The 20,272-nt window shown below is 36.1% G+C and overlaps 1 protein-coding gene across 1 annotated transcript; it reads right to left on the bottom strand.

Annotated features, from left to right (window-relative positions):
- Window positions 1-642: 642 nt before the first annotated feature.
- LOC149790597 (uncharacterized) lies at window positions 643-8,070 on the bottom strand (the record flags this gene model as incomplete). Its single annotated transcript, XM_089973246.1, is given in 3 exon segments — window positions 643-734; window positions 1,685-1,697; window positions 7,636-8,070. Coding segments are annotated over 3 exon segments (540 nt in total), but the record flags the coding sequence as incomplete, so codon positions are not given.
- Between the last annotated feature and the right edge of the window lie 12,202 nt (window positions 8,071-20,272).

The raw sequence follows: 20,272 nt of genomic DNA, 5'->3' as shown, positions 1-20,272 counted from the left end.
CTATTATTATAACTTAACTCATTCATTTTCTTCCTGACCTTTTAAGACCCGTAATACCTAATCTGAGGAATATTTTGATGAATGAGCGAGGGAGACAGAACTCTATTACCAGACTCAAACGTTCTGTCCATTGTAGTTCTATTTATCCATAATTTCACCTTTGACTTGAATTGCTGGATGCCAAATTCAAGAATAATCGGTGGAAAATTATATACCTACAATTTGACTCTTGCTCATATCTAATAAACTGAGTATATATATATATATATATATATATATATATATATATATATATATATATATATATATATATATATATATATATATATATATATATATATTAACTATCAAACCTTTTATATTGTTTTAGTTTTAATATTCCTCAAAGGAATTGCCTCTGGGAATCTTGGAATCTTGTTGACGCACACATTATGGTCAACAAGTATTGGTTACATGACCTGGTCTTAGGTAAAGGACCGACACAATCTACCATTATTCTGCTAAATAGTTCGTCTAATGCAGGAATAGGCTGCAGATGAGCCTAAGGTATCTTCTGGTTGGGTGTTCCAATCATTTGACAAATGTGACATGATGTGCAGTATTTCCAAACTTCAAGTTTAATTTTTGGCCAATCGAAGTGATTCAAGATCTTTTGATAAGTCTTATTAATACTCAACTGACTAGCTAAAGGGGATTCATGGGACAGACTAAGAATTTCGTGTCTGATTTTGGAACTACAATTTGATATTTCACTGTTCATTCGTCACCAGCACGTACCTCGTGATGTCTCCATTTTCTCATCAGAATCCCATTTTTAATTATAAAAAATAAGAAACAGGTACTTGTGTGACTTAATTTTAACTAATGGATTTTTGAAACAAACAGGAGATCTCATGATCTTTTTCCTGATCGATGATAAGTGATTATCGTTTGCAACCCTGATTCGAATAAAGAAAAAGAGAAGTTAAAACAGGATCACTGTGATCAAAACACTTCGATTGATCCAAACAAGGAGTGAAAGTGACCAGATTAAAAGCCTGACCAATGCATGCATCAGCCAAAGGAATAATTCCCTAATCAACATCATTCTCAAGAGCTTTCTTGCCATAGCACTAGTAACTTAACAAGCTGTGTATAAAGCAGTGAATTCTTTTTCAATAGGATCGTCTTTCTGATCCAATCAAGGCTTGTCAGTTACAAGTGGATTAACCACAACTTTTTTTCCAGCTTGGTCGTCGCCTAAAAATAACTGAATGCCCTCACCGGGTAAAGAATACACTGTTCCGACTGTCACGGGTCCTTAGACTAAGTCTGATGACAAATCTACACAATGAAGAGGAACATAAACAAAGCCGAATTATAATTCCCGAATAACAACACTCTCATTAAAAGAACACTTCTCAGAAAAATCAAAGTACTTGATAATAAAAGACTCTGATAAGCACCTGTGTCCCTTAAAAGTTAAAAAGGGATTGGCCGAATCACCCATGAGTGATATAGAACCCTTCGACATGAATGGTTAATAATTATCCGTAATGAAATCAGACTGGGGTTTATTAGATCCAACAAATGTATTGCTTTCAATACATGGCAATAACCTTGACCTCTCAGAAATAAGACCATTTGGAATAGGTCTGTCTTGATTCTGTTGCTTATTATTCAATTTGTATCAATCAGAAATAACGTGTCCTTTCTCCCTGCAATAGAGACAAGTAGAACCAGATAAGCATTTCTGATCAATCTTATCAGAAACTTGTTTTCTAAAAGTTGTGCCAGATTGAAATTTAGAAGTTCTAGTATTATGCTGAAATACATTTTTTTTACCAGAAGACTGCTATGTGGAAGACTTGCTTACAAAAGACACTTTATGAGCTAAGGAAAACACGTCAGCAGTACGAGCAGCAATTTCTAAGATTTAGATCTTATGCCCATGAATGTAAGTATTATTAACACTATGGAAACATTCTTTGAACTCTTCAGGTAATACGAGTTGTCTTAGATTGTTGTCATCTTGATCAACTTTCACCATCTATTAAATAACTGCTCTTTTTCTCTGGTAAATTCGACATGGGTTTGCCCAGCTTCTTTTTTATTGTTCCTGAATTTTTTCCCGATATATCTCAAGAACTAAATTATAACCCTTTAATGTGCATTCTTTAACCAGATCATAGTCAGCACTCTGTTGTACTGACAAGGATAAATAAGTGTCTCGGACTTTGCCAAAAAGTGCACTCTGTAATAATGGACTCCAATGCTCTCTTGGCCGTTTAGAATTTTCATCAATTGTTTTTAAAATGAGGAAAATATTTATCTACATCTGTTTCTCTAAAACGGGTACTAACAATATATTCTTAGTGACATCAGAACTTGAATTTGTATATAAAATATGAATATGCCTTTCAATTGCCAGCTCTAATTCTTGTAACCTAATTTGAAATTAACTTTCTTCCTTTTCTCTTTGCATTTGCATTAACCTATCTTTTTCTTCCTTCTGGAACTGCATTTGTTTCTCTCTGTCCTCTTTCTCCAATCGCATTTGCATTTGTTTCTCTCTCCTCTTTTTCAATAACATTTGTTTTTCTAGTTTCGTAACTTCATGCATTCTTAACTCTAATTCTTTTTTTTATTTTATTTGTAATTCCTTTATTTTTATGTTAGAGTCTGATACGATTTACTGATCAAAGCCAATGCACCTGTATCCAAAACATTCTTTTTCATCAAATATTGGACAAAAATATTATTATTTCTTGCTTCTGTAAAGAAGGTTGAGCCTCAAATCATTATTTTCTGGCAAGTTCAAGAAGTCTAACTGCTCCTGGGTAGGATTTGAAAAAAATATTTCTATCTTTGATGACATTGTAAAAAGCTTGTTGATTTCACTAAAGATTTCTAACATGTGAAATAGTTATTGGGATTTAATATTCCGAAACTTGAGGAATTTAAATTTCAAAAACATAGTTTTCTGAAATATTTTAGTAAAACTCGTATCCCAAGGACCAGCGCCCAATTTTCTGTTATGTGTTTATACTCTTAAATTAAGTAACAGAAAGAGTGAAGACAACAAGTCTTGTCAAATGTAACAAATAATTTATATCCCTAAGATACAAAGTGAATAAAGAGGAAAAAGATTTAACGGTATTGCAAACTAAATCTAAAAATAATCCAAGAATTATAAACACAAGTCAATGAAACGTTCTAAGTGAATCTCAATTCAGATCCCAATGAAATTCAAGATGGAAGGCAATGGCGTTTCTAATAACTTGCAAGCTGAGTCGCAGAAAATAGTATTCCAGTTTTGAATTCAGTATAAATTCCACTGAATGCCTTTGTCCAAGGATTTTGACAGACCACTTCTGTATTTCCCACGGAAAATAATCACTTGAATTCAATAACTTGAAGAAAATAAAATTAAGCAGTCTGTTGTACTGACAGGGATAAATAAGTGTCTCGGACTTTGCCAAAACGTGCACTCTGTAATAATGGACTCCAATGCTCCCTTGGCCATTTAGAATTTTCATCAATTGCACTGGTCAACAGTGAAATCATTACTGACTTGAAAAGGCCCAAATCTGTAGTATTTTGGTGTGCCGAACACGAATATAACCGTGAAAAATTTGTATTGGCTCTCGTTTTGAAGATATTCATATACCTCATTTTCTATGTTTCACTGTGTAAATTTCTCCAGTAGGACTGCAGCAACATCCGGAATAATGATGTAACATTGCATAATACCATCATGCTCACATCATCCACAGTTGATTGCATCATTTTCTGATGCAATGCAATACTAATGCCATGCGGCTGCTGAAGTAAGTTGACGTCAGCAGTGTACTATACATGTGTAGGCCTATTATACTAATGCCAGGCGGCTGCTGAAGCTGACGTAAGCAGTGTACTATATAAAGCCCAATCAGATAGGTTCAGCATTTAAAATATTTTAGACGTTGTGCGAGACAGTTCAAGCTACTGTTACATAAAACTTATTATTTTATCCATTTACGTACAATAAAGAACAGTAATGCCTCGAAAGTGTGTTAATACCGCGGACAATTTTTGCTATATTTGTGGGGAAGTGACAATTGCCAACCAGAAGAAAAGTATCAATTCTCAAGTGAAGAAGGCATATCATTTTTACTTCGGATGCAAGGTTGGTGACCAAGACAAGCCTTGGGCTCCGCATATATGCTGTGCTACATGTACAACACAGCTTTCACAGTGGTTGAATTGCAAAAGGTCATCAATGTCGTTTGCAGTCCCAGTGGTGTGGAGAGAGCCAAGCAACCACCTAAATGACTGTTACTTCTGCTTGGTTCCTCCTCTTTCCGGCGGAATAACGAAGCGAAAGAAGTCGAGACTAGTCTACCCAAACATTCCGTCTGCATTGAGACCAGTTCCACATGGTGAGGGACTTCCTATTCCAGAACCTCCAGCAGAATATTTTCTTGATTCATCTGACGAAGACAAAGGTGAGTCGACCTGTTCTTCTCCTGGTCCATCAGCATGCAGTGATCCAGATTTTCACTGTGGTGCATCATCAACCCCACACAGAATAACACAGGAAGAACTAAATGACCTGATTCGTGATTTGGACTTATCAAAGAACAAGGCAGAATTGCTAGGATCAAGACTCCAACAATGGAATCTTCTAGAAGAAGATGTCACAATTACTGCATATCGAAAGCGCCACCAGCAATTGGAGCCTTTCTTCAGAAAGGAAAGTAATCTGATATTCTGTTCCGATATTGAGGGCCTCATGAATGCTTTAAAAATCACTCATGACCCACAAGAATGGAGACTATTTGTGGACTCTTCGAAACTGAGTCTCAAGGCTGTGCTTTTGCACAATGGAAACATTCTTCCATCTATTCCAGTAGCGTATGCTGTCCACATGAAAGAGACATACGATAACTTAAGGCAGCTACTGAATTCCATTGAGTATAACAAGTACAGCTGGCACCTCTGTGGTGATTTGAAGGTAGTTGCCCTTTTAATGGGACTGCAGCAAGGATATACAAAATACATGTGTTTCTTATGCGAGTGGGATAGCCGAGCAAGGGAAATGCACTACATGAGGAAGGAATGGACTCACAGGCAGAATGTAGCCATTGGAGAGAAGAATATCCAACACCCAGCTCTGGTTGAGGCTCAGAAAATCTTGCTACCACCCCTTCACATCAAACTAGGTTTGATGAAGAACTTCGTGAAAGCCATTGACCGGACTTTGCCAGCATTCCGATACCTGCATGAAAAATTCCCTCGACTCAGCGAAGCAAAGATTAAAGAGGGAGTTTTTGTGGGTCCTCAGATTCGAGAGCTTTTCAAAGATGACCGGTTCAACAACTTGCTGGAAGGTGACGCGAAACAAGCATGGAATGCTTTTCGCCTAGTTTCTACAAACTTCCTCGGAAATGTTAGGGCAGAAAACTATAAGGAACTAGTAGAAGACATGTTGATGAAGTATAAGAAACTTGGCTGCAATATGTCTCTAAAGATTCACTTCCTTCATTCCCATTTGGATTTCTTTCCTAGCAACTGTGGTATTGTTAGTGATGAACACGGCGAACGTTTTCATCAAGATATCGCAACAATGGAACAAAGATACCAGGGAAAATGGTCCACTACAATGCTGGCTGACTACTGCTGGACACTCCACAGAGATGCTCCCGAACAGCTGTACAAGAGACAGGCGAAGAAATCTAAGATGTAGTCAATGACTTGATTTTTTATAGGTAGGCTATTACAGTTGACCTTTTACTATTGGAATGCATTTCGTTATGTAAACATTAATTTCTTGCAGATTACAAAAAAACTAGAGCCAATTTTGCAATTTGACTGTCATATTCGTGTTCAGCACATAAAAATTGATAAGAATTGACTAATTTTATTTCAGTAACATGACTTTTGTAAAAATTTGTTGTCCAGTGTTGTTTTCAAAATGAGGAAAGTATTTATCTACATCTTTTTCTCTAAAAGGGGTTCTAACAAAATATTTTTAGTGTGTTTACATTTAAAAACCAGATAATGATATCATCCCTGTCCCGTGCTGGAGTGATACAAGAACATTTAAATCTGCTGGCTTGTTCTTGTGGATTTGATGTCCCCATTTTTTATAGAGACTTACAAAATTATTTTCAGATCTAGAACGAAAACAGCCACTTCCTAACGATCCGGTATAAGGATGTTCCTTGGATTGTCTGGTAATGTGAAGCAGGAGAGGCAATGATTGAGGAGTCCATCGAGATGATATTGTTTTTGTTATTCGCCATATATAATTAAAACCCTAGTAAATATGTGACACCCGAATAGCATGGATTCATATCATCAGGACCTTTCAGATGTACAACTTCATCCATCTTAAAGTGGCATTCTTATAAGGCTTTAACTCTCTTGGCATTTCTTGTCAAATATCAACCTTCTAATATCAAACCTCTGAACCAGGACGAACTATAGTTTTGGATAAGCTTCAAGATGCAATGTCGCAGTCTCCGTCTCATCAAACTTCTCTTTAATATATATATATATATATATATATATATATATATATATATATATATATATATATATATATATATATATATATATATATATATATATATATATATATATATATATATTCCTCACTTACGATATATACTTTTTCAGCTATCTGGATATTGTTATACTTCTCACATCGGTAGCGTGAGTTCTAGATTTGGCTCGAAAAATGTAGGTATTTGAAAAGTTTGCTGGTTGCTCCTATAGTTAGGCGGGTGGTTCTTACTGGGATTTTACTGGGGTTTTGCTCAACTAGTTACACTGGCCACCATGTTTAGATCATCTTGCTCTGAGGACTGACGTTAAAACTTAAGGAGGACACCTAAACCAACGAACATCTTTGTTTCTTTTATCTAATACAAGAAACCACCTTCTATTAACAAATACTGTTAAATATTAGTATGCATTGTAAATAATCTTTTAACATAAAATCAATGCATGCGTTGATGTGAAAATCCGTGATGTCTGTTTAAATTCCATCGCAGATTTGTCCAAGCCTGGACCCAACAAATACCTTGAGATTTGTATACCAGGTTGTAATATGTCGCGCTGTTTTGTTTCTTCACACCAGCATATGTGGACTTGCCATAATGACTTTGAAATGGCTACTACCGATCGATTCGTGCTCATTTGCAGTTTTACCACTATAAGAAGACTTGACACCTAGAGCACTGAGGTAACATCATTGATACTACACAATGCATAAGAATGAGTCAGTGATCAAACCAGTAATCGAGCATGAGTGGGAAACACTGATCAATTAGCGGTTTTCCATTCGTAGTCCTTTTCCGCCCTGGAATATCTTTTCTATTTAGAAGTACTTTGGTTTATTTTGGCACTTTTTAAGTTTAGGCATTTATCTGGTTCTTACTAAAGTATTTTTCCTAGCGAACCTACTAGTGTTATTTTGGAAATCGCCATAGCAAGTGTTACAAGTGTTACAAGATTTCATATTATTCAAATGATTTCACTTGCAAAACAAAACCTCCTTCATCCGCTAAACGGCTGCTCCTTACTTTAATCAACAGTCAATTATCGATCGGCATTTATTTCAAGGGTCAATGTGGAGGATAGTACAATGGTCGATGTGGAGGTTAGTACAATGGTCGATGTGGAGGTTAGTACAATGGTCGATGTGGAGGTTAGTACAATGGTCGATGTGGAGGATAGTACAATGGTCGATGTGGAGGTTAGTACAATGGTCGATGTGGAGGTTAGTACAATGGTCGATGTGGAGGATAGTACAATGGTCGATGTGGAGGTTAGTACAATGGTCGATGTGGAGGATAGTACAATGGTCGATGTGGAGGATAGTACAATGGTCGATGTGGAGGTTAGTACAATGGTCGATGTGGAGGATAGTACAATGGTCGATGTGGAGGATAGTACAATGGTCGATGTGGAGGTTAGTACAATGGTCGATGTGGAGGTTAGTACAATGGTCGATGTGGAGGATAGTACAATGGTCGATGTGGAGGATAGTACAATGGTCGATGTGGAGGTTAGTACAATGGTCGATGTGGAGGATAGTACAATGGTCGATGTGGAGGATAGTACAATGGTCGATGTGGAGGTTAGTACAATGGTCGATGTGGAGGATAGTACAATGGTCGATGTGGAGGATAGTACAATGGTCGATGTGGAGGATAGTACAATGGTCGATGTGGAGGTTAGTACAATGGTCGATGTGGAGGATAGTACAATGGTCGATGTGGAGGATAGTACAATGGTCGATGTGGAGGTTAGTACAATGGTCGATGTGGAGGATAGTACAATGGTCGATGTGGAGGATAGTACAATGGTCGATGTGGAGGTTAGTACAATGGTCGATGTGGAGGTTAGTACAATGGTCGATGTGGAGGTTAGTACAATGGTCGATGTGGAGGATAGTACAATGGTCGATGTGGAGGTTAGTACAATGGTCGATGTGGAGGTTAGTACAATGGTCGATGTGGAGGATAGTACAATGGTCGATGTGGAGGTTAGTACAATGGTCGATGTGGAGGATAGTACAATGGTCGATGTGGAGGTTAGTACAATGGTGCCAATCAACCTTTAAATAGTATGATGTTTTAGCTTAAAAAATTAATGGCCACATGTTCAGTTGAAGTATATATAGTAAGAGAATTGGACAAACTATTTTTACATTTATTTCGAATAATAATGGCAAATAGGAAACACGATACACTTATAGCTCAGTGTAAAACTAGTGATCTAGACATGGTTCCTTTTCATTCTTTTATTCAATACTTGAAGGTCAATTCGATTCAAGGCTTTGTTGTAAAGGAGATACCACCTTGGCAGAATATGGATGCAAAACTAAATTTATGAAAAGTTATATGTCTTCGGATCTTAAAACTAGGGGAGACAAATTTAACTAAAGTGGGAAAATGTATTGAGAATAAAGGTTGGCAAGATAATATCCATGTCTTAACTACATGGAAAAATGGAAACGGTGAGTCAATTAGTCTGGCAACTCAGGTGGTTGGGCAAAGTCTACCCAGAATTATCATGAAGTGATTGAAAGATTACATGGATGCAGGCATTATCAAGAGATTAACAAGAAAAAGGCATTTACTGGAAAGAGGCTGATGTCAACTCGAAAAACAAACAGATGGCATACGGATGTGGCTCGAGTTAGAAAATTAATGTCAAAAACTTCATGATGATGATGATGATGATGATGATGAATGACAGATCCATCCTCAGTGTACTGTTCTTCATCATAATAACGAATATTTAAATGTTATACTACTTTTATGAGATTCTTATCTCATAAACCCTTAGCAATCCTCTATTCCAAGGCCACAGAGAGAGAGAGACAGACAGACAGACAGATAAGTTCAAGCTCTCTTAACAGATGTGTCACTCCTAACGGTGTAGATACGGCTACATCTTGGAGAATAAAAGAGGTACGGGACGCGCTGTGAGAAAAGAAAGAATCTTCTAATTCTCGATGAACGAACTGATTTTGCGTACGTTGGTTCTAACTCTATACGCAGTTTTCAACGTATTTTCACGACGTGGTGATTTGACTTAAATCGTCCGGAGATTTTTTTCCTATCATTCATCTTTTTACGTCCTGCAGGATCAACTGTCTCTAGTCTCTTCTTTTATTTTTATTTCATAAAAAGAACAGAGTTAAAAAAAATATAAGAATTTTTTTTAAGTTTTCTACAAACTGCTCATTTTTTCATCACCTGGCTGGGGTTTTTACCGAAGGAAATGAACAAAAATCTTGTTTTTTTATCCTCTGGCTGGGGTACCTATCCAGGAAGATGATAAAAAAAATCAAAAATTACAAATCCGAGGCTGGGGGTTTTGCCGTGCAAAATCTCAAAAATGGAACATTTTTCTTTCATTTTTCAAAAAAAAAACATAAAAAAAATCCGAAGATATTTTTTTATCTGCCCGTGCGGTTATACTCTCCATTTCATATTCTGCCAGATGAAATTAATATAAAAAGCAGATACAGCCAATCGCCATTGTAATTGTAACAGTTATCCTAAAATGAGATTATTGTTGTTTTTTTATTGCTTGTTGAAACAGTGTGACGGACAGATTAAAATAAAATTATTATAAGAAATTTTTAAAGTTTTATAAAAAAAGACCATTTTCTCATCACCTGGCTGGGGTTTTTACCGTGTGAAATGAATACAATGGACATTTTTTGGGACAGGGCTGTATAAGGTATGTCCGGGGCTGGGGTTTTTACCCTACGAAAATAAACAAATGGAATATTTTTCGGAACTTTTCAAAAAACAACAGAATAATAAACAACAGAATAATAAAATAAAATCAGATTTTCTTTTGCGGTTATGCCAGTTGCATTCCTCAACAATCAAAGCCAAAATAAATTACATAGAAAATGAATCACGATATTCTGGCATTGAAATTACTTCATTGTGGTTATTTTCACGATAAACTTAACGATTGGTTCTTACCGCCAGGGACGATGATGACTTTCACGGTCAGGAATTATGAAATTGTTCCAATCCTTGGAATGAATTCTCCCGATTTATCTGCACGGTCGTTAATCCACATTGCTCAGGAATTTCACAAAGAATATCAACGACGATTATTACAACATCCCAATATGAGATTTACTTCAGGATCCAAATCTATGGTCTGGTTTAATTTTTATGAGCCTGTCGGAAGTCAGCCTACCGTAGAATCCGATCTGACCGAATGCCATTGTGAAGAATGCGAGTCAAGTTCTTACACGGAATTTGAAACGAAGTTTCCAATAAAATTTCACAGTGATTCTGAAACAGAGTTTTAAACGGAGTGTGAACCGAGTTTTAAATTTCAAGATAAAGGATCAATATCATCATGCTACGACAAGGAATGACATTATACGATCAACTCGCTTTACAAAAACTCCATCGGGGTTATTTTCACAATAGTCTTATCGAACATGGAAAACAAAAATATGATTTACCTCCGCAAGATTGTCATTTAACTTTTAAATATCAACACGGAAAAATTCCGATGGTCGGGGAAGATTCTTTCAGTTTGACATTTTATTCGTTAATTCCGATTATCGTTGAATTTCGAAGAGAACTTCAAAGCAGAATGACTCAAGGATATAATTCTGTGAATACCAGCTCTGTTTTTGAAGTATTAGATACAGTTCATCATGAAACTTTCCAACCTCAAGATTATCATGCGGCACAGTGGTTAAAAATTATGATTGATTTTGGGTATATCCCAACCGCACCTGATTTCCCGACAGTCTCGGAGAAAAGCTTCTATTTGTTAATCTGAGAGAAAAAAGTGGCACAACTATCATGTTTGATTATATTTTTTAGTAAATATGAGACTTGTGCCACTTTTTAGTGTCAGAATTATGATTTGACACTTATATTAATACCATTACAGTAAGCCTCGGATTGATGATTTAAGAGAAAAAAATGGGGAAAGTGTCAAAATCATATATAATTATTAATGATTTTGACACTTTCCCCATTTATGAGGGTTTAATCGTATCGACTAAACCAATGATTAACACTCCAAATATGGAATTTTAATAATTTATTATGATCGCTCATCCCTGATTGGGTTAAATCTATATCATAACCACCAAGCCCCTGATGGGGAATAAAAGTATGTAACCATGTTTTGTTTTTGATAAAATCGGACTCGGGCCATTCAGGATAATATAGCGTATAATCACTTCGGTTGGTATTTTTATTATCATCTGATTTTAACTCTGCACCAAACCCTTTATAAATTGATTTGATCTTTCCAAGAATACTCTTCGCAGTAATTGTTTTGGATCGTAATCTCATCTCTGGAAAGATCTCACTGAAATGTTTCAATAGTAATTTATATTTGTTGATCTGATCGGATGTTTTTATCATGGTTTCAATTCCTGTCATCAATTCATCACGGTTAATATTGATAATAATTTGACTTAAATCGTCCGGAACAACATCGGGTAGTTTTAATAAATTTAAAACATCTCGGACTATTTTTAATCCTTGTTGCGGAGAATGTTGATCCGATCGGAATATTGATGTGGATACAGTATGACCATGATTGAATTTATCTCCAGTAATAGGTTGTGATCGTATCATTTGTGTTGATTTTTTATATAATTTTTCAATTTTATTTTCATGTAATTGACTTATATCGCATTGAAAAGCCGCATTGAGATACTTTAATTTTTTATAATACGGTTCTAGTGGTTCTTCAGGATGATACTTATAACACTGCGGAATTTCCTCTGCGTTTTTAGGAGAATTAGGAAAAACCACCTGAAGAAATTCCTTGAGAGATTCATCTTCGGTAGATTCTTTTATTATTTTTTTTTTGGCGTGCTTGACACGATGACCGATACTAGTCCGTAAGAAATCGTCAATCACAGGACTCTCTTTCACAGTGGGTTGTTTATTTTCGTTTCCATAACCAAGTAAGATAATCATCTGGCGGAGTTTGGATGATCTCATAACCAGTATCCGCCAAAAGAAGAAATTAATCGTTGAGTAAATATCACACGGGAACTGTTTTCTTCAATGATATTGCTGAAAAAAGCAAACCCATAATCCGAATCCATTTCACCTACATTCGGAGCTCGAAACGATAGTATTTCTTGAGATAAATTTCTTTCATGATCGATAATCGCAGCGATAATTTCATCACGAGTCACTGGGAGATCTTCATGAACTTGCGATGAAACGGAATAATGAATCTCATTCACACACCTAAACCGAAGCAGGGCTTGTTTGGTCGCTTCTACGGACCCTAATTCTACTGAAAACACAAACAGATGTTTGAAACGTTCATTCACGATACTCACCCCCGCTTCTAAAGTCAGATTAAAAATCACTACATCGATATGATCATACGCTGTATCAGTATTTGAAAAATCATGACGTCGTTGTTGTTGATTGGTATCCGCATGATAATACCGAGTTTCATATCCTGCGTGTTGAAGTTGTTTAGCTAATCCTTCCACTGAGTATTTCGTTTGCATTTTATTATGGGTAAACAGGGCCACACGATTTCCACTCGCTAGAGTTTTTAATAATTCTTCGTAATAATCTCGGTGAGTATTTTTAAGAATTAATTTCTTACCGAGATCGATCTGATAATCGTTGATGATAAATTTCAAACTGACCCGCTTGAGAATATCTCGAAATAAGGTCACATCTTCCTGATTAGCATCGGCATCCAGAACAATCACTCGATAAGAGGATCTGACTAACCCAGCAAATTTCATCCAACGTATTTTGGAGTATTTCACTGTAGAGAAAATCTGTCTTCGAATACCATGCCATTCATCCACGATCACCACATCTGGAATTCCTTTGACACGATAAAGCGATTCCACTTGTACAATCACTCTTCTACCACAGCCTGGTTTAAAAACAATATCTCCGTAGATATCCAAATATGATTCAATATGATGATCGGATTGAATTTTCCAAGTGAATGTTTTTCGATACGAAAGATATAACACAGACTGATCTGGTCGGATCGATTTCCAAGCCGATTCTGATTTCCCTGTACCACAAGCAGATCCATCTAAATAATCTCCGTCTGAAATTATTTTACAGCCCGGACCTGATTGATAAGTAGGTGTGGCTGCATACTGATAATCCGGAGTTCTTCGAGTGTGTGTAATTTTACGGAATTGCGATCGCGCTAAATGCTTGATATACTCTCGATCAGGTTTAGGTCCGAGAGATTCTCCAGAGATAGAATCTCTAGAGATAGAATCTTTCGAGATAGAATTTCTTGGAATAGAAATTTTATTTCCTGGGCATCGAAAATAACCGATTTTGAACGAGTCCTCATACGCTATCACAAACCCATCGATACATTTAGAAGCGATAATATCGTGATAACTATCATACCCATGTCGGTGCTGACAAAGATGACAGAAACTCCCTGGGATTGTCGATAACGTAGTCATACCCTCTTGGGTTCCAACAATACCTGTAATCTGACCAGACTGGCCTGTGAGCGCGATAGAAATATCTTCTAATGGAAGATCCGTCTGATCCACCGTGACAGGATGATGGATCATAGTATTTTCTTTGACCTGAATACATTTAGGTTGTATCGATACGGGACGGGTTTTTAGCTTGTCCGGAAATCAAGGTTTTGTATTCAGTGGCACGGCCGGGTTTGTAAGAGCGTGTTAATGGAAGTTTAATCGAGTATAAACCCGTTTGAGTATCTACTGCATAGTCTGGTTTTTACAAGGCCGCTTTTTTCAATAAAGTTTTATGTTCTTGAAACGTTACCGGGTCAGATTTCACTAATACGTGATAACCGCTATTGGTCGAAAACACATACACGTCGGGACTGTCGCATAGTATCGAAAAATAATCGATGATGTCAGAGATTTCCACGGCAGGTTTGGTATCCAAATCAAATACGGGATATCTTAACCGAGTTCGTGGAATAATTTCCGTGACAGAACAACCTCCTTGAAACTGAAAAGCCTGTCGATTAAACTCTTCATCGGATAAAAACACATAAAACTCTCCAAACCGCTGAATAATAATTCCCTGCAAGAGAAAATTATGACAGGTTAATAAATCAATCGCTTCATGTTTACTCGGGACATGTACAATAGGACCTAATTGTCTCGAATAATACTCTCGAAGTGTGTGATACGAATCAGACGGTATAAAAAATCTATCCGGAAGAGAAGCTAAATAAGACGGACTGAACACCCCTAAATCGTTAATAAAATCATCATCTGCATACTCATTTAAACTTTTGCTTGAAATATATACTGTGTCATTATTATAGCCTGTTTGTTCTATCTTTTTTTAGCCATTATATTATAACTTAAATTGTATTGTTTAATTCATAATTACAGTCTAATTTGAATTTTAAATTTAAGATAATATAGATGCCCAGTCCGTATTTAGCTACTAACACATGTGAATGGCTTCCACAAGGGGCTTCTTCTGTATGCGGTAAAAAGTGTTACGGGAAATACTGCGGACTTCATACCATCTCAGCTAAAAAATCAAAATCAGACGGTCCTAAACCCTGTGTAGTGTGTCATAAAGGCGTCCGAGGAAAGTATCCAACTTGTTCTGACTGTAGTGGTCCAAGATATCGATCATTTATCGAATACTGCCTTAGAGAAAATAGACATATGCCGACCATTGAAGAGTTTCTTCAAAAAAATCAAGACAAATGTTGAGATCATCCCAGAGGGTTTACATATAAATGTCAAATTGTTAATCTGAGACTAAAATTTGAGGAAAGTGTACAAATTATGATAATTTTATACAATTTTGTACACATTCCTCATTTTTTAGTCTCAGATTCTTATTCTGAGGGTTATCACTATAGTCATAAAATAAGCTTCAGATTGATATTTTGACATTAAAATTTGGGGAAAGTGTACAAATTATTGTAATTTTATACAATTTTGTACACTTTCTCCAAATTTTAGTCTCAGATTGTCAATCTAAGGGTTTCTACAATGATCATCAGATGATTAATCTGACAGTTTAAGGGCAAATTTAATGAATCAATGTCAATGGTTGCTTCAAGGGTCTCTTAATAAATGCTCACGAAATTGCCGTGGACAGTACTATAAAAAACATAATTATGCATTAAAAAAAAACGGAGCCTGTCCTCGTCATTGTGTAGGATGCGGTCATGGAGTTTGAGGAAAATATCAAATCTGCACTTCATGGGAGCGCTACCAAATTCTATTCGCATGATTATTATAGGTCCATCTGGGAGTGGTAAGACGCAGTTGCTACTTAATTTAATAATGAAATGGATGAAACGGGATAAATTATATTTGGTAGCACCATCTGTAGACGATCAACGTTGTTATGAAGTGCTAAAGGATTGTAATGACAGTGCAAAATTGGTAAGTGAAGATGGAGATGATGTTGTTGAGTTTATTACTGATATTAATGAAGCGCCAAGTATCGATTCTATTGATGGGTCAATGAACAATTTAGTTGTTTACGACGATATTATGCTGGACAAACAATCAAACCCAGCTAGGATATTTTCCAGAGGTAGACACAAAAACACGGATGTCATTTATGTAACCCAGCGGTATACACAAATACCTAAAGTAATCAGGGATAACTGTAATATTCTTACTGTCTTTAATGGAGTGGATACACATACACTGAGAAATATACATCAAACTTGGTGTAGTGGTGATATGGATATAAATAAATTTAAAAATTTCTTTAGTCGTGCTAAAATAACTCCTCACGGATTTGTAACTGTAAACTTACATGATTCTAGAACACGGTATCGAATTGGGTCAGATAAAATGTTTTAATTAACAACAGCAGGGACGGCGATGCTCTCAACGCTTCACTGACATTATCGCGTCATTTTTCTTAAGTTAAATCGAAGAGAAAAAAAAAACTATCAGCGATAACACGTAAATCAGTTTGTCAGTGACAAAGTTGTTTTACACTGATTATCGCATTTTTTTTAGATGATTTTTTGGCGATCCCTCAGGAAGTCGTATTTTGGCGAAATACAGGTGAACCAGTTAGAGGTTGTTCGCCGTCCCTGCTGCTGTAGTTCACAGTTTTGTATACGTGACCTTTGACCTCTCTCCGCGGCAGTGAACAATTACACCCCGTTCGAAGATGGTGGTCCCATGGGTAAGATAGCAACATAACTCCGCAATTTTGTTGATTACGATCAAACAGTTTAGCTGATGTGCTTGGCACACCGACGGAGGAGAGCGGGAGAAAAAGTAAATATATACCGACACTTTATAATAGCGCGTGGAGAGCAAATACAACGTCCTTCCGCTTTTACAGGACGAGCTGAACACGTGCCAAACATTCAGGAACAAGGGAAGTTATAGTGATAGCAATCAAATAACGACTTTTTTTATGTTGCATTTTATAGAAGTCGCTTTTGCATTCAGTTGACAATACCCACCGGAGTTTCTACAATATTTTATTCAGCTTGTCTTTAGTTTATCGGTTCTGTTTGTAGACTAGTTAATAATTCTCACCGGCGATTTGTAAAATTTCATATTGTGCCTATTACAAGTCCCAATAAAAAAAAGATTAATCAAATAGTAGTTGTACTTGTAGTACATAAATAAAATATGCTTTGTATGATAGAAAACAAATTACTAAGATGGATTGCGTGCCGTAATGGTTCGTTGGGCGATGAAAATCGTTATGCTTTGTCTGTAATGCGAGATATTTTTGCGTTCCGACAGTCCATATTTAACTGTGTATTGCTTTTGCGTCAGACGTTATTATTCGTCTTCCTACAATGTCGTGGACATTTGTTTCATTGTATTTTAAAGAGTGAATGAAGGCTCATGAATATGCCGTGGTATTATAGGTATAAATTCTCTCTCTCTCTCTCTCTCTCTCTCTCTCTCTCTCTCGTCTTTGTGTAAAAAGGAATGTCATTTCCTCAATGTCACGAGAGCGACCTTGTTTTTCTTACCTAAGCAGGCACAATATCCCGTTACAAATTCGATATGGTTCTTTCGATAACATGTACTTATTAAAGTAAAGAATAAACTAGGATGCATCCCATTTATAACCTGCAAGATATCAACTAGCACTTTTTTACGATGGATTCAGTAGTAAATACGCAATTACTAGTCAACACAAAGGAAGCGAGATGGTGTAGGGTCATATTATTTCAGCATGTATATTTGCCATGAAAGTAAACAAAAGGGGTATGCCTACAGTTTCCCACAGTTTCTTGTGTAAGTATGTATCCGTTGTTTTCACGTGACGTCACAAAACGTGTGTACTCCATATCCGCCATTTTGAGCCCCTAGCCCCTCAAATCGGCACCTAATAACATTGTTCTTCCCGCATAATTACGAAGGAACGTCTCATTTTGTGCGTAAGAATATAATAATACATCACATTCTGTTGTGCATGTCAAACGCACGAGACAGAATGCGTGACTTTTCTACTTGTTTTCTTAAAGTAAAACGTTAAATTTCAACAATCTTTGTTATTCTTTCATAAGCAAAAAGATCGATTGATAAACAAACACATAAACAAATGGATACACAAACAAGCAGAAACATTTAATAATTTTTAATTTTCATGGGATGAAATCAATCATTTGGTTATCTTTCAAGTTAAAAAGCTAATTGTTAATATATAATTTAATATTTCTAAAAGCATTTCAGGAATACTTCGTTTTGACATTCGACATAAAGTCATGTTCCGTTTTGCATGTGATTCGTTTGAATACAGTGAAGATGTAACGTCTTTTTGAACGGTTATCACTTTTATTCAGTATCATCCTATGTCGATCATCTCCACAACAAGTACAATATTTGACCAGTCTAATTAAACTGGTTTGTCAACTGTCTTTGGTACAAACACCTGTTGTCGCGAAAAGTATTTGTACATAAAAGTTCTGGCATAAAACACATGCTGTAAAATTTTAATTCATAACTGATATTGTATCCCGAAATTCATTGTTCGGAAATACTCTTTCAAGATGACAAGCTTAGGGATATGATACGACACACTTTTTAAAAATGTAAATATTGCCTGTTTGTAAAATAAGAATGCATTTCTATTTGATAGCAATATACATGATTACGGTTCAGCTTCACTATTATGTCTTCGATAAAAGCAAGGGAACTTCTCGCATTAGTTTTGTTTTGTTTTTTCGTTCTATAGAGCACTTAATTTCAAGTTTAATATATGTATTGTTTCACTGAAGTAAATGTCCTTATCGACAGTTAAATCAGATTATTATCTTGAATATACATGATGACTAATGTTGACAAAGGTTTGTTAGGTACTCATGGCGGCGCAAGTGACATCGCATTGCATTGTGGGTATTTGCGTACTCAATCGTGACGTCGGTGAAAACAACCCATTGTATTTGTTCACACATTAGGCACATTAGGCACATTCACTTAACTTTTGACCTTGCATTTTTGCATTCAGGTACGCGAGAAAGTAATGTCCAGTAAGGGGAGAAAACAGAAAAATAAACCTATGTTACGCCTTGTAATTCCTCGTAAACGACGAGCATTAACAGAATAATTTAAATGGTAACTCCTCATAAACCACTTGCATTATAGGGATCGTTGATATAGTAAATGCCCTAGAACTACGATTATTATCAGAATAGTTCAATTATAAATCATCCTGAACTACGGGAATTATCATTATAGTTGATAACGTAAATCCTGCTGTAGCTAGAGTATTATCAGAATCGTTATTGTTTTAAAGACAAAAATTGTATACCCTTTATCTAAATGATGATAGTTAAGGAAATTCGCATTGGTTGCTGAACATTATGGTTGACAAAGGACGCAGTGCATTAGTCGCTGAATATGATGGACGAGAAAGGATGCAGTGTAAAAGTTGAAGGTAATTAACAGACACGAGGATGAAGTGTAATAGTTGAAGGTAATTAACAGACAGGAGGATGCAGTGTAATAGTTGAAATTAATTAACAGACAGGAGGATGCAGTGTAATAGTTGAATGTAATTAACAGACAGGAGGATGCAGTGTAATGGTTGAAGTTAATTAAGAGACAGGAGGATGAAGTGTAATAGTTGAAGGTAATTAACAGACAATAGGATGTAATGTAACATTTGAAGGTAATTAACAGACAGGAGGATGCAGTGTAAGAGTTGAATGTAATTAACAGACAGGAGAATGCAGTGTAACAGTTGAAGTTAATTAGCAGACAGGAGGATGAAGTGTAATAGTTGAAGGTAATTAACAGACAGGAGGATGCAGTGTAACATTTGAAGGTAATTAACAGACAGGAGGATGCAGTGTAAGAGTTGAATGTAATTAACAGACACGAGGATGCATTGTAATAGTTGAAGTTAATTAACAGACAGGAGGATGAAGTGTAATAGTTGAAGGTAATTAACAGACAGGAGGATGCAGTGTAATAGTTGAAGGTAATTAACAGACAGGAGGATGCAGTGTAATATTTGAATGTAATTAACACAGGAGGATGCAGTGTAATAGTTGAAGGTAATTAACAGACAGGAGGATGAAGTGTAGCTCACTAGATTGTGTGCGCAGAGTTGCTTTGTAGTGTATCATAATTTCAATAACATAAACAGAACAATTTTTGTATTTTATCAAGTAAACAAAATATTTTAATCTGGATTTGTTTCAAGCACAAAGCAAACGTCATCTGGCCGACGTGTGGAAAAATTGTTAAAAACTACTCTTTGAATTCAGCACGTCACTAAAGTGTGTGTGTGTGTGTGTGTGTGTGTGTGAAACTGACAACTAATAATACATA

Source organism: Sinohyriopsis cumingii, chromosome 10 (genome assembly GCF_028554795.1).
Source record: "Sinohyriopsis cumingii isolate HCF-2022 chromosome 10, ASM2855479v2, whole genome shotgun sequence".
Lineage (NCBI taxonomy): Eukaryota > Metazoa > Mollusca > Bivalvia > Unionida > Unionidae > Sinohyriopsis > Sinohyriopsis cumingii.
The sequence above is the reverse complement of the archived record's forward strand: the minus strand, read 5'-3'. Positions and strand labels throughout refer to the sequence as shown.